At 42.1% G+C, this 16,126-nt stretch overlaps 1 protein-coding gene across 1 annotated transcript in view; it reads left to right on the forward strand.

Moving 5' to 3' along the window:
* The window catches only part of TMPRSS4 (transmembrane serine protease 4), a 38,882-nt gene that overhangs the window by 14,733 nt on the left and 8,023 nt on the right, over positions 1–16,126 (forward strand). The window contains exon 10 of the mRNA XM_044669030.1: positions 264–417. Within this exon, the coding sequence (XP_044524965.1) occupies positions 264–417 (154 nt within the window). The remainder of the gene's footprint in view (positions 1–263; positions 418–16,126) is intronic.

Below are 16,126 nucleotides of genomic sequence, written 5' to 3' on the forward strand. Positions count from 1 at the left end.
TTATTCTATATTTTGAGATCCTCGGAGGGCACTGGGGTTGACATTGGTGCCAGTTGAGATAAGATTTTCCATGACACCTCTCCCTGTCCCACAGATTCTCCAAGTCTCCCAGAGGATCCATTGCATGCCTCATATCAGCCAGCTGGTGGGGAGGGTGAGGAGGAAACTAGAGATAAAAGACTGCTAAACAAAGAATAGGCTGGGACAGGGAGTAGGGAAGACTTTCACAATGCCTACCCTCACTCCCTTCTGTTCTCTTTCAGGGTGACAGTGGTGGGCCTTTGATGTACTTCAGGGGAAAATGGCACATAATAGGCATAGTGAGCTGGGGTATTGGCTGTGGGAATCCCAACTTCCCAGGTGTGTACACCCGTGTCAATTTCTTTCTCGACTGGATCTATCACATCCGGAAGGTAGGTATGCCTGACTCCACGACTCAATACCTTCTAAACTCTTTAACATCTCTCAACTTAGGTCACTATGAAACAAATTCAGCCTTATGAGTAGACAGATTAGGTGGTTGACTATATGAATTCAAAATGTTCCAGAAAGCTTTCCATCCAAAAGCACCTAGTTTATGTCAAAATGTCTACCACTGGAGTTTCATTTCTCTAGCTTTGCCTATGTTAACTACATCTCTCCCTTAATAATAGGTAATGCAATAATTTATGCTTGAATCTGAGAAGAGGTTTTGATTCAAGGGAAAGGGCAAGAAAATAGTAAAGTCTAGAGATGGAGAAGTAAGGAAAGAATGTCAAAGAATTTTAAACTACCTGGAAGAGAGACCTTACATATTAACAACTAAAACTATCCAATATGATAAACATTTATTAAGGACCTACTATGTGCCAGGCATTGTGGTAAATGCTAGGGATATGATTAAATTTTGATTCCTGCCTTCAAAGAGCTTACAAGTTTAATGGGAGGAGAGAACACATAGAAGGAGTCAGGAAAGAGGTGGGGTGGTGGTACCAGGGGGTCTCTTGCTCTATGGATTTGAAACTGAAAGGAGCAGCAAGTACAAAGTGAAAAGGGCTAAAAACATCCAGTTTCTTCCTTCCATAAAGGAAGGCAGTGGGAGGAGTTTGGTACTCCATCCTCCAGTCCTCCAATCAGAGGGGAAAGAAGGCTAAGAGAGGTGATATCAGTCAAGCCAACAGCATGGTGATGAAATAAATAAGAGGAAATAATCTTAATTTGAGAGAGGTATCTTGTTTTCTGGAGGTGAAACCAGGTGGATCAGCAAATATCCCAGAGTCTGGGATAAATCCCAGAATGTCTATTCCAGAGTACAATGACCTACTTTGGGGAGTGGTGGGTTCCTTCTCACTCAGGTCTTTGAGCAAAGGTTGAATAGCTACTTACTGAATACTTGACAAAAAGGATTTATATTCAGGAAGAGGTAGGACTAGACAGCTTCTTAAATACTTTCCAACCATGAGACCCTGTCTTTGAAACTTCCCAAGAATTCTTAGGGAAAACTCTGATGTCCTCAGTACTCATCTCTCTCTCTCTTTCCTTCTCTCACCAGAAATGAAACTTCCTGCTGCTGTGAAGATGCCACTGGAAGCTGTTTTGCTCACCCCTCTTCCCTAACCCTCTCCTCACTACAAGCTCCAGAACTTAGATATTTATAAGAGTTCCCACCCTGAGCAGGATGTCATTTCTCAAAGACTACTTCCTTCAAAGATTTCAAGGCTTTCCTAAAGCATCAGAGGAGCCTATGTTCAAATGTTAAGCCCCAAGGAAGGAAATTCATAGCTACAATCTCAACCACCAACTTCCAGTACTCTCTTCTAGAGGAGAGATACTCCTCTGAACCTAGAAGCCTTTTGAGCCTCTGATTTCCAGAGAACTATACTATCTCAGTATGGGCACAGAGTTGAGACTATTCCCTCTTTTGGACTCCCATCTCCCCTGAAAGGGTAGGAGGGAAGAAAAGAGAGGATCCTTTAGGACTTTGCCACCAAGGCAGTTAGAATATCACCTATTATGACATCCCAGGGCAGATGAGAACATACATACTTACCTGCTGTGGGGCTTGTGGATACTATTACCATCTTCACTGCTTTTACCAGAAAATGCAGTGCCTTTGAGATGCATGGTGGCTGTCATTGTGGTCTGTACTCCTCTAGGACTATTGTTACACTGGGATAACTGGATTACACTCTGGTTCCCCCCATTTCTAAAGTTAACTTTGGTAGGAATTTGAGGACCTAAAAAAGCACCTCTAACTCACCAGAGCCACCTTCATAAGGATCTCAGGTTTGTTGTGATCATGAGTTTAAGAGGATTTTGGTCCAGAATTATAATTTTACCAAGGTTGGAAATTTATGCTGTGTACAGAAAGCCCCTCCACTTGTGCAGATGGGCAGGTGATCAGCAACTTAGAGTCTGAGGAAGTTACCTAAAATATTGAGAAGGTTCATGACTTGCCCATGCTCACATAACTAGTCCATGTCCAAAGTAGGACTCAATCCAGGATCTTCCTAATTCTTTCTGTTCTCCTATATGCCACCTATTCAGGGAGATAATCACAGCATTCAGAATGGCTTTGAGATACAGCCTTCTGGGAGTGGTGGGCTAATAAAACTCAGGTGAACCAGCTACTTACCCATCCAAGAAGGCCTCTCTTGTCATCTCTTCTTCTATGCCCTTCTCCAAGTAGGATTTGGTAGTGGAAAGAAGTCTAAGAATGGGAGTCAAAAGAACTGGATTCTATTCCTGTCTTTACCCTATGACCTTTAATGACTCAATTCACCTGTTGGAATCTACTTTCTTATCTTTTAAATAAGTGAAATGGGTCAGATGATCTTCCACCCTAAACCTTTATTAGACTGACTAAAGGAGATGAATTCTTTTTAGTTTTAGTGAGTTTTAGCTTTCCCTTATAGGGGTTGATCACCAGGACCAATGAGAGCCATCGAGTTGCAGAATGGCATGGAATCCTAAGAATTTCTCAGAGACAAGTCAAAATATCTCTCTTTCTATCTCTGGCCCTTTCATCTCTCTCCCTCCTTCTATTCTCTGTCTCATTCTTTTGACCACATCTCTTACAGATAGAATAGGCCTGTCTTTCCTTTGTTGAGAAGCTGGGTCAAGACACTCCACTTACATGTTGCATATATGGAAACAGGTATAGGAAAAAAAAACAAATGATTTGCCATTAGTCACACAGCTAATCAGCGATAATTCTGGTCTTGACCTAGGGTTTCCCATGGTTCAATCCAAGTGGTTTCCCACTACACCAGTAAAAATTGATTTGACTTGATTAAAACCAGTAAACTTAGTTCAATTGGGAAAACACAGGTTAGTAATATTGGGAGAGTTCCTTAACTTGACAGGGAGAGAGAGGGAGTATTGCTCCCTAGAGTCAACAGTCAATAAACATTTATTAAACACCTACTGTGTGGAAGCATTGTCTTAAGAGCTGGATATAAAAATATTTTTTAAAAACAGTCCTGAAAAAGAGGGGGAGGGGGACAGAGGGAGGGAGGGAGGGAGAGAGAGAGAGAGAGAGAGAGAGAGAGAGAGAGAGAGAGAGAGAGAGAGAGAAAGAGAAAGAGAGAGAGAGAGTAGAGAAAGTAGAGAAACAGATTATAAAAAATGAAAAGATAGTCCATGTCCTCAAGGAGCTTATAATCTAATTGGGGAGGAGGAAGGAAGCTAAAAATTCATAGTGGGAGAGAAGAAAAGCTATCTGGGAAGGGGCCAGGAATAATGGTGAAGTCAAAGAGGTCCCAAGATACTGCAGCAAAGTGAAAAAGGAGATGTCTGGGCTGAGTTTTCTCTGTAAAGGGAGGTTTGAAGTACTTGCCCCACCCTCCAACAGAAAGGTTAAGGGTAATAATGAAGATGAGTCCCAAGGCTAACAAGATCTTATAGGATATTGAAAGATGGTAATTAGACTGGTGACTGGGGTTTGATTGAACCCAGTCTAGGGTGATGATGAATCTTCTCAGGCCTAGAGAGCAAGATGGCTACTCTCTGTCAAAAGCCTGCAGACACTCACTCTGACTCTAGCTGTTCAACATTAACAGATTTATTAACAAAGATAATGTGGATTATTAATAATGTGGATAATGGGTTGAGGGCTCAGAGATTCCCTAACACTAACAGCTCTACCTTTTCCCACTAACCTTACAAAAGGACTCTTCAACCCCCAACAAATGTTGGGGCTACACTTTCTAGAATTCCCAGCTTCCAACATGACAGCAAAGGAAAGTAATAAATGTTGGAGGGGATATGGCAAAATTGGGACATTAATGCATTGCTGGTGGAGTTGTGAATTGATCCAACCATTCTAGATGGCAATTTGGAACTATGCCCAAAGAGTGATAAAAGACTGACTGCCCTTTGATCCAGCCATACCACTGCTGGGTTTATATCCCAGAGAGATCATAGTAGAAAAGATCTGTACAAAAATATTTATAGCTGCACTCTTTGTGGTGGCAAAAAATTGGAAAATGAGGGTATGCCCTTCAATTGGGGAATGACTGAACAAATTTTGGTATCTGTTGGTGATGGAATACTATTGTGCTCAAAGGAATAATGAACTGGAGGAATTCCATGTGAACTGGAATGACCTCCAGGAACTGATGCAGAATGAAACGAGCAGAACCAGGAGAACATTATACACAGAGACTGATACACTGTGGTAAAATCTAATGTACTGTGCTAGCAGCAATGCAATGATCCAGGACAACTCTGAGGTACTTATAAGAACACTACCCACATTCAGAGGAAGAACTGTGGGAGGAGAAACACAGAAAAAAAAAAAGAAAAACAACTGCCTGATCACATGGGTTGATGGGGATATGATTGGGGATTGACTCTGAGGGGAGTGATAGAACATGAACCCTGTAACCATGGGAAAATGTTCTAAATCAATTAAAGATTTCAAAATTAAAAAAAAAATTTCCAGCTCCCTATCTTACTACCTAGGCTAAGCCCATACCAGATAGAGTATTTGATGAATAGAGGCAGCTGGGTAGCTCAGTGGATTAAGAGTCAGGCCTGGAGACAGGAGATCCTAGGTTCAAATCCAGCCTCAGACACGTCCCAGCTGTGTGAACCTGGGCAAGTCACTTAACCCACATTGCCCACCCTTACCACTCTTCCCCCAAGGAGCCAATACACAGAAGTTGAGGGTTTAAAAAAAGAAAGGAAAAAAAGAAAAGCCAGAAATAGCAGTTGAGTCAGGAGATGGTGTTAGCAGTGACCTAGTCACCCTGGTGTTGGCAAAGCCCACCAAGAGAACTCAGCAGTTCAAGTCACTACTAATGCTAGGTTCTCTGGAGAGGTCTTGAGATGTTATTTCAGTGTCTAGGAGCACAGAGGGATCACAGGAATCATACAAGATGGTTTGTATGGATTTTCCACCAGACCAGGGGAGACGGAGCAGCTCAAGAACTGTTGCCTGCTCTATGGGTCTTCCCTCTTTTCCCAGAGCTGGTAACTCCCTCAGAATCCTTCCTCAGGATTCTAAGATCTTCCCCTCTACTTCCTGGTTCCTTGCATTATTCCATCCAACTCTTGTTTCTCCACTCTGGTCTTTTCCCTTTTTTCCCAGATTCCCATCTATCAATGTGTAAGAAATTACATTTAGGTTTTATGCTAAATATGAAAATTCTAAAGTAATATTGTGGTCACCAATTTAAAAATATCACAGCTTAAGTCAAAATGACTTTTAGCAGCTTTATTTACAAAGAGGTGGAAAGAGTGAAAGTGGAAAAATGTAAATAAAGAGACAGAAAGTACTGCCTAGCTACAAAATACTTTAAGTTTAATCCTAATATATCCAGACCATAAATGTGAATCTGAAAGCAAATCTCACCAGAATCCAAAGTCCTGATTAGGAAGCTGAAATCTGAAGAGCCAGGAGATGCTGAGGAACCCACTGAGAACCTTCAGTTCACACAAGGCTAGGACCTCCAAGACTATCACCAGAACTCATGCTAAAGGGAGTGTCCCACCAAAGCACCAACAAGCAGAGAAGGTCTCCTCACCAAAGAACCAAGGAAAGAATCGCTCCACTCACCACTGAAAGCCCATGCAGGATCCAAGGAAAGGATCTCCTCCCCCATTCCAGCTCACCAATGCAGAGAGCATCACTGAATCCTTAAGCTGACCTTTTAAAAGCAGTTTTCTTGACACTTCCTGTTACTCTCCCATTTTCTGGGAACCAATTGCAGTCTTTCAATTTGCCTAGCACTGCCCAAGGCGGGCAATGACCTTTGGAGGTGTGATCTTACTCTAGTAAGTGGCTTGCCAACTTTCTTACTTAGTTAGGGGTACTTTAGTTTTTTATTAACTTAAAAGTTGCTGATTGATAGAAGAGAGTTTGATTCACTCTTCACAGATGGTAAGATTATCCCAATAATGAGCAATACTATAAATACTATACAATGAACAACTGGGAAGGACTTTTCTATTCTCAGCAATACAATGACCCAAGATAATCCCAAAAGACATGATGAAAAATGCTAACTTCCAGAGAAAGATATGGAATCTGAATGAAGATAGGAGACCATTCGTCACTTTGTTTTCTTCACGGGTTTGTGTGTGTGTTTGTGTGTGTGCTTTCTTCCACAAGATGATGAATATGGAAATATGTTTTGTATAATAGCACATGTAGAATCAATACCAAATTGCTTGCTATCTTAAGGTGGGAGGAGAGAAGGGAAGAGAAAAGATGAGAATGTGGAACTCAAAATGTTAGAAAACAAATGCCGAAAGTTGTTTTTACATGAGTGGAGAAAAATAAAAACATTACAGAAGGAGTAAAAAAAAAAAAGAGTAAGAGAAATTGAGATAGTGAGATTACCTTGATATCCTTTCTCCCTACTCACCTCCCCTATACTTAAGCAGCACTCATTTGCGTGAAAAGTATTCAGGCAGGAAAGTCTTTGTAACATCACAAGCAAAGTCACCTTCTCCATGCTTGTGGGGGCCCAAGGGGTGACTCTGGGTATTTGTTCCATTCCCAAAGATAGGAGTCAGGTTACAAGATATATATATGACTGTTCCTGTTTGGCAGCTTCACCTATAGGTTTGTTGTTTGGTTTGGGTTTTTTAGACTAACCCCTCTCTCCCGAACTGTCTCCTGAAATAATACAGCAACAGGAACAGTGTAGGCTTAAGGGAAGAGAGAAGCCAAATTTCTAGGCAAGAGACTTGCCCCAAAGATAAATCTCCTTTGGAACATACCTCTTGGGAATCTGTGATCAACATCTACTTAGAGAAGACCTTCTTCACCTACCTTCAATCTCTGCGGAGTCAGCAGCTAGAACCAGGTAGCAGGAAGTTTACAGTGCCAACATGGTGAGTGAAATTGCTAAGAACTCCTAGAATTAGGTGGAAAGAGACTGTCTCTCCACATAGAATCCCCTAATATATCTAGGTCAATATGCTCTGGACCTAAAGCCATAGGACACTAGAATTAATCTGGAAAAGGTTCCTTTTTGAGACTTCAATGGCTCTGTGGTGCCAAGTGATAGCCCTTAGGAAGAATAGAGGATTGGGTATCAACTTGCCTATCCCACAATCCATATCCAGACAAGCTCCCAGTGTCTCAAGACCCTTGGAATAGTACTTGGAGAGCATCAGAGAACATTGTCTAACCCTAGGTTGTCCTTAACAGTCAAATTCCTTCATTCTCAGTGACCAGAGAGTCTGGTGAATAGAACCATGCATTTGGAGTTAGGAAAACAAGATCTGCCTTGAGCAAGTCCTACCCTCCTTCTCCTATAAAAAGGAGAGCTTGGACCTGTGTTTACTTTCTTTTCTCACATTCTACAATCCATCCCCATTTCCCTTTCACCCATCTCTTTGGCAAAGTATTCTCAGGAGAGGAGGATAGAGGGAATCCCATGGGACAAGATGTTTCTGTGACACCATTGTGTTGATCTTTGCTGACTTTCTTGATTGCCTGCTTGCTATTTTCTCCCAAAAACACAAAATGTTCCACTTCAACTCCAAATCATGCTTGATGGTAAGGAAATTTGATCAGTCGAGTACGGTAGAAATAGATCATTCTAGAAGGCTTCTATGGTCCCTGAGGGAGGGGAAGGAAGGGCATTTAATCCAACCACCTAAGGGAGTTCCTCAATGAGGAAATTGAGGCCTGGGGAGATTAATTATTTTACCTAAGGTCTCAGAAGACCTAAGTGTTACAGGTGGGATTTGAGCCCAGGTCCTCTCACTCCAAAGCCAAAGCTCTTGATATTATCCTATGTGGCCTTAAAGGTTTCAACTTTCTTTCTAAAAAGTAAGGAATGGGAGAGAGAGAGAGAGAGAAACAGAAAGGTGAGAAGGAAGAAGGAGGAGGTAAGTCTAAGAAATAGCATCACAAAAGAGCTCCATCAGGTCCATCCCACCTGGGTGCTCTTCATACACACACCAGTCACTCCAAAGTAGCTGAGGTCCTTTAAGGCCATAGGCCACTGGAGAGAGAGTAGGGGCAGCATTTATATCTGTATAAAACCATCCAATCCCAGAATTACTCTGAAGACATCTTGAGTAAGGATCTCTCACTGTAAGTTATAGAGAAGCAGGAAAAGAAGAAGTTTCCAAAAGTGGCCCCCAAAATCATTCAATCAATTATATTAAGTTCCTATCATGCACCAGATTTTATATTAGATGCCTATGGGAACTTAAGAGTATAGCCAATCAAGATATAGAGATACAACTATAAAGAAAAAGAAAATGCTTCTCTCAAGAAGCTTACATTCTAATAGAGGAGATAACAAGTCTAATCAGAATAAATATAAAGTAGTTAACTATAAGGTGGTTTGGGAGGGACAGCATAAGGTGAAGGAGTACATTCCAGGTAGAGGGGGCAGCTGGCCCAAAGACAAAGCAATTGGAGATGGAGCCTCATGTGCAAAGAAGAAAGAGGCAGTCGTTTTGCTATACAGTATCTCTGAATATGGGAGGGAGAGGAATATAGAATATCCAGTGAGATTGGAAAGATAGGTTGGGGTCAGGATGTAAAAGGCTTTCAAAGCTAAACAGAAGAGTTTCTATTTTATCCTAGAGACAAAAGGAAAACACTGGAGTTGATGGTGTAGGGGGTGACATGGTCAGATCTGTTCCCAGAGAAAATCATTTTGGCAGTTGTATAAGATGAAATAACGTGGGAAGAGACTAGAGGGAGGAAGACCAATTTGGAAGCTGCAGCAATAATCCAGGTGAGAGGTGATGAGGGCCTAAATTAAATTAGGCGCTATGTGATTGGAGAGAAGGAATTAGATGTGAGAGATATTGTGGAGGGAGAAACAGAAAGATTTGCCAACTGACAAGATGACTGGAGATGAAAAAGAGTGAGAAATCAAGGTTAAGGCTAAGCTTCCTTTCACCAAGAGGATGAGGCCTGAGAGAAGGGTACCTTTGACAGAAACAGAGAAATTTAGAAGAGGGAAGGTTTAGGGGGAAACAGGAGTTCAGTTTTGAACACTGAGTTTGAGATCTCCATGGAACATATCCAGGAGGTAGTTGGAGATGAAGGGCCAAAATTCATGGGAGAGACTGGGGCTGAGTATAGATCTGTCCGTCATTTGCTCAGAGATCATAATTAAATTCACAGAAATGGACAGCATTATTAGTTAATGAGTTTCCTGGCACTGGAAGTGTTCAAATAGTGGTTGGATAACTGCCAAGAAGATTGACTTTTATGATTCTCTCCTTCCCTAGTATTATATTCACCAGAAGTCCAGAGAAGGTAAATGACATGCTTGAACTTCCATAAGTAACTATTGGCTGAACTAAGATAAGAACCCAAGACTTCTGACTCTGGGGCCAGGTATGTTTTTCCTACTCCAGAATGCTGAGTTAGGTTTTTGTTTTGTTTTGTTTTGTTTTTTAAACCCTTACCTTCTGTCTTGGAATCAATATTGTATATTGGTTCCAAGGCAGAAGAGCAGTAAGGGCAAGGCCATGGGGTTTAAATGACTTGCCCAGGGTCACACAGCTGGGAAGTGTCTGAGTCCAGATTTGAACCTAGGACCTCCCATCTCTAGGCCTGGCTCTCAATCCACTGAGCTACCCAGCTGCCCCCCTGAGTTGTTTTAAGAGGAATGGACTAGAAGAAAGAAGGGGCTGGGATTAGCTTTGACAGAAACAGGTCCCCCAAACCCTCCTCTTCTAAACTTCTCCAGAGAGAGACTGGAAGGCTCCAGAGAATAAGACCTTAGTAGGGGATGGGTCATCTGACTCAGAAGCAAGAAGCAACTTGCCTATGGAAATTCAAGAGTATAGCCAGAACCTAAACCCACCTCATGTGGGTTTAGCTGAAATTTGGCTGAAATTCAACCTGTCTCAGCATAGAGTTCAGCATTATTAGCAAGTCTGTAATGGGGAAACCAAGAGAGAGAGCTAAAGCAAAAGTCCTGAATCTCCAAAGGGACAGCAGAGCCACAGCCATCAGGACACCCTAGCTTCATGCCTGATGAGCCCACCTCCAAATCACTCTCTTTTAATAAACCTATTATTTCCTATTAATGAAAGCCAGGCTAAATGGTGGCTCATTCCCTCCTGGTGAGTCCCTTCCTCTGCAGAGAACCCCACAGGCTGCTGCCCACTAACAATAGGTTTCTCCTACCCCTATTCAAGAAATATTGACTGAGTTGACTGAGTGCCTACTCTGAGCTTAGCCCCAGATTAGGATCTCCAAGGACACAGAAATAGAAGAGGGTAACCCTCCCTTTGTAGGGGATCACACATTGCCTACTAAGTCAAGTGTGTCTTAAGTGAAATAAGAGCTTAGACCACAGAGACCCTTGGAGAAGAAACCCAATACTAAGCTCCCCAGCTAACAAGAAGAGGAGATCTTGGTGTTATTCTGATCACTGAAGGAAACAAGTGGGCATTAAACCCAGAAAGGAGGGGAAATGAGGGGCACAGTGAATAGAGAGCTAGATCTGGAGAAGGGAAATCTTAGGTTCAAATCTGACCTGATATATCTTAGCTGTGTGAACCTGGGCAAGTCATTGAAGCCCATTTGCCTAGCCCTTATAGCCCTTCCTCCTTAGAACCAATACTTCTTATTGATTCTAAGCAGAAGGTAAATATTTCAAAAGAAACCTGGAATGATCCCAGATTGAGTTTCTTCTCACTAATCAAGGGAGGACTGATTATCAACAGAGCATCAGAGACATCTTAGGAGTATCCAGAGGAGCAATTAGGTAGCACAGTAGATTGAGAACCAAGGTTGGAGATGGGAGGTCCTGGGTTCAAATCTGGCCTCAGACACTTCTTACCTATGTGACCCTGGGCAAGTCACTTAACCCCTATTGCCTAACCCTTACCATTCTTCTGCCTTGGAATCAAAACACAGTATTGATTCTAAGACAGATTTTTTTAAAAGTGTGTCCAGTCCTATCCCAAAATCAGCCACCCTGGGCAGAAGCCTGGCCTAAAATAATCCATCTTACTCATTAGCCCAAAAGCTGGTGAAGTCACAAGGAGACCCCTCCCTACCCTCAATCAGGTTAGAAGAGACCTTAAAGACCACTCAGTACAACTTCTGCATTTTACAGATTAAAGAACTGGATCCCAGAGAGGTTAAGTAACACCTATGGTCACACTGGTAAAAAGATGAAAAGACAAGATTTAAATCCAGGACCTCTGCTGGCTTTCAATCTAGTACTCATTGTACTGTGCCATACTTCCTTCTTTGCAGAGTATAAGGCAGAAAGCCAAGATTAGGGGTAAGGAAGTTTAGTAACTAGCCTGGGGAGCAACACACTTTGAAAAACAAAGAAGGATCCTTTTTTTTTTAAAACCCTTACCTTCTGTTTTAGAATCAATAAGAAGTATTAATTAGTTCCAAGGCAGAAGAGTGGTAAGGGCTAGGCAATGGGGGTTAAGTGACTTGCCCAGGATCACACAGGTAGGAAGTGTCTAAGGCCGGATTTGAACCCAGGATCTCCTATCTCTAGGTCTGGCTCTCAATCTACTGAGCCACCCAGCTGCCCCCAAGGATTCTTTTTTATATCGTTTTTTATACCTGTGCCAAAAAATTCTTCCCTTGGGGCACATAATGATCTATTTTGTGATAAGTCAAATTGCATCATTTAATGAAAGATTCAAAGCATACACAGCACATGAGGTACAGATTTTTAAAGCAAGGAGAAAAGAGGGTATACCTTTACAACAGTGCTTAATGGTCTGGTCTGAGAACATCCATCTAGACAACATAGGAAACCTTACTCTCCTCATTCCACTGATGGGAAAATGAAAAGAGGACTGTCAGTAAATATGGAATCCTGGGACAGTAGGGATTGGTATTCTGAGCCTAAGAGAAAAAGTGGGATGGATAGTGGGCTCCCTTCAAATGAAGGGACAGGCTAATCTTTCCCCCAAATCTTGCCCAGCCTCTCCTCCTGCTTCCCTAATGAACCAGTTTAAAAATCTCCTCCACATTCCCTTCTGGCCTAGCCCTGGCAGGGTAGATGCTAGCAGGGTCAAGTGTTTCACTGTCTGCCCTATTGTAAGAGCCAAGATCCCTTGACCTCTGACTTAGGCAACACAAGAGGAAACAAAAAATGATGTAAAGCCATTGTCAAGATTACATCACTTACCTCATGATACATAATCACCATGCTCCAACCCTTTGGATAAACAGAGATGCTTGACTGTGGGCACCAACAGATTGACATCAACAAGTAGGATGAATGCAGGAACAACTGGCTAAGTGTGATGGGCTAAGCTACAAAACTCAAGGAAAAGATCTTCCAGATACCCCTAAAATATGTTGGTTTTCATTGGAGGACAAGGGAAATCTCATCTAAGACATCTCAGAACTCAGACTAGAGGCAGAGGAAAGATGACCCAAGGCTCTAGTTTAGCAGAAAAACCCTCCAATTTCCTTCAACCTCAGTTTCCTTATCTGTTAAATTAGAGAATTAGAGTAAAAATGACCTCCAAAATTCCTTACAGCTTCAAGACCATGATACTATAACTTGGTTTCATTTCTGAGCTCTGCTACTCAATACAAGTCTGACACTGAGCAAACCTGTTTCTGGATCTGTTTCAACAAGGAAGTTGAACTAGAGGACTTCTAAGGTCTCTTCCAACTCTAAGTCTATGAATGTATAAACAGAGGCCTCCTTGAAACAAGAGAAGGAAAGCTGATGCGCCCAAGGTACACAGATGGAAATGACTTCCAAGCTACCGAAGCTAAGTTTTAGCCTTAACTCCAATTCAATTCCCACTGAGGAACAGATCATAGAAGCCTGGAAGAGGTGAAGTCTACACATTCCAGACTAACTCAAGGACTCTGCCTCCTGCCAAGGATTTGAACTGAGAGGGTAGGGAGTTGGAGGCTCCTCTGCCTCCCACATCCTGGGTTCTTTTTGCAGATATCTCATCAGTGCATATGCCCAAATGGCATCCAACAAACATCTGTGGGCAGCAGTCTCCTGTATTGTGATACTTCTCTTGATCATCGCTGGTGGGATCACACTGAGTAAGTGTCATCTCCCCAACTTCCCTAGGTCCCTCCTTCCTATTCTCCCAACTCCATGAAAGCCCCACATTCTCACTGCCTTCTGAATGAGAGGAGGGAGGATTCAGACCACAACTTGGAAAAGCTTCACTGGCTATCTTCTGCCTTCTGACTACAACATCTCTGATCCCCCTTCAGACTGTCAGCTCAGACTTCCTTCTCAAGAAGGAAGAGGTACTTCAGAGAAGGGATAGGGGAGGGATCCTGAGACCCCTGAACAAGTTTCTCCTTGTTGATATGCATAAAGATTTGCATAAGCCTGTGCTAACATGGACCTTTCTCTTGCTTTGAGGGCCATAAGGAAACTCTCATCCAGTGAAAAGAGTCCATTACTCCTATAATAACTTCAGAATCTCTAAAGGAAGAGAAAAGTTAATTCCATAAACCTTTGCCTTGACAGAGGTTCCCTCAGTTCCTGTAACCATGCCTGTCCACTCCACCTTCCCTTAGGAGACTGAGTGAACTCCAAGAGCTCAGGCTAGATCAACTTTCCTCTCCACTCTCAGATGCCACCCAAAGCCAAGGAATGGATTTGTGGCTTTTGGCACTATCTCTCCCTCCCTTCTGCCTCCATTTTTTTCTCTTTGCCCTGGACCTAACTCCAAAGGTCTTTCTCAGTTATATTTCATTCAATTCTCTACCTCCTTCCCCCCCACACTTAATATCAACATACAATAATATTAATAAGCTGCAATCCTTCTCCCTCTCTTTTAATATTCAATAATATTAATGAGAATAGCTAACATTTATAATGTTGTCAAGGCAAGTAGGGTAATCATCTATTTTTAGGGTAAAGAAATTAGATCTAGAGAGATCACAGTCAATCAAAAATATTTATTAAGTCCCAGGCACTAGAGTAAGTTCTGGGAAGACAAAGAAAGGGTAAAGATAGTCCCTACTTTCAAGAAATTCATAGTCTCATGAAAGATCTAATGGAATTAGAGCAACCATCTAGTCCAGTGATGGCGAACCTTTTAGAGAACAAGTGCCCAAACTGAAACCCTCATGCTACATGTAAGCCCCTTGCCTTACCCCAAACAGGGGAAAGAGGAAGTACTCCCATTGGGCTGCTGGACAGAAGGGCAGGTGATAAAATGTCCTCAAGCATGGTGGAGGGGGGAGAAGAGCAGCCCCCTGTGGCATGCATGCCATAGATTCACCAACAGAAACCTACTCCAACCCATACCCACAATAACATGTCTCACTCATGGTTACCAGGTAAAAAGTGTGTTACCAGAGGGCACACAACAAGCTAGGAATAGCCCATTATTTCTCACTCCCAGGCCAGCATTCCTTAGCTCTCCCTCTTGCCCCTCACACAGATTTAGACATGGAAAATCCAAAATTTAGAGGTCATCTAACCCCTTCCTTATATATATTGGGAGACTGAGGCCCATAATGGGGAAATGACCTTCTCAAAGCCACAAAAGTAATAAAGGTCTGAGCTAGGATTTCCACCTGGTGGAATCCTCTGATTCCCAATCCATTACAATGTCACAAATACCTATAATAGCTACCTCCTAGGTTTTTAGGAATCAAATAATCATCATCATCATGTGTAGAAAGTATTTTGTAAACTTAAAAGACTATTATATAAATTTGGAATATTATTACCTATATCTTCTCTAAATTCCTTCAGGTCTTAAATATTTTCACATGAACAAATTTAATGCTACCTTTAATTAATATCTATTTTTATGGCAATTCTTCTTTGTTCTATAACAAGATAAAAAGGAGGACCCATTTCTTATATTTCTTTTTTTAAAATTTTAATCATTTATTAATATTCATTTTTAACCTGTTTACATACTTTATACCCCTACTTTCCCCTTCACCCCACTCTCTCCCCCCACCCATGGCCGACACACATTTCCACTGGTTTTATCATGTGTCCTTGTTCAGGGCCTATTTCCATATTGTTGTTAGTTGCATTGGTGTGGTAGTTTCGAGTCCACATCCCCAATCATGTCCACCTCAGCCCCTGCATTCAAGCAATTGTTTATCTTCTATGTTTCCTCTCCTGCAGATCTTCCTCTGAATGTGGGTAGCATTCTTTACCATAAATCCCTCAGAGCTGTCTTGTGTCATTGCATTGCTGCTAGTACAGAAGTCCATTATATTCGATTTAACCACAGTGTAACAGTCTCTGTGTACAATGTTCTTCTGGCTCTGCTCCTTTCGCTCTGCATCAGTTCCTGGAGGTCTTTCCAGTTCACCTGGAACTCTTCCAGTTTGTTATTCCTTTGAGCACAATAGTATTCCATCACCAGCATATACCACAGTTTGTTCAGCCATTCCCCAATTGAAGGGCATACCCTCCTTTTCCAGTTCTTTGCCACCACAAAAAGCGCAGCTATAAATATTTTCGTACATGTCTGTTTATCTATGATCTCTTTGGGGTACAAACCCAACAGTGGTATGGCTGGATCAAAGGGCAGGCAGTCTTTTATAGCCCTTTGAGCATAGTTCCAAATTGCCAGCCAGAATGGCTGGATCAGTTCACAGCTCCACCAGCAATGCATTAATGTCCCAATTTTGCCACATCCCCTCCAGCATTCATTACTCTCCCCTTCTTTCATTTTAGCCAATCTGCTAGGTGTGAGGTGATACCTCAGAGTT

Source organism: Gracilinanus agilis, chromosome 3, assembly GCF_016433145.1.
Source record: "Gracilinanus agilis isolate LMUSP501 chromosome 3, AgileGrace, whole genome shotgun sequence".
NCBI lineage: Eukaryota > Metazoa > Chordata > Mammalia > Didelphimorphia > Didelphidae > Gracilinanus > Gracilinanus agilis.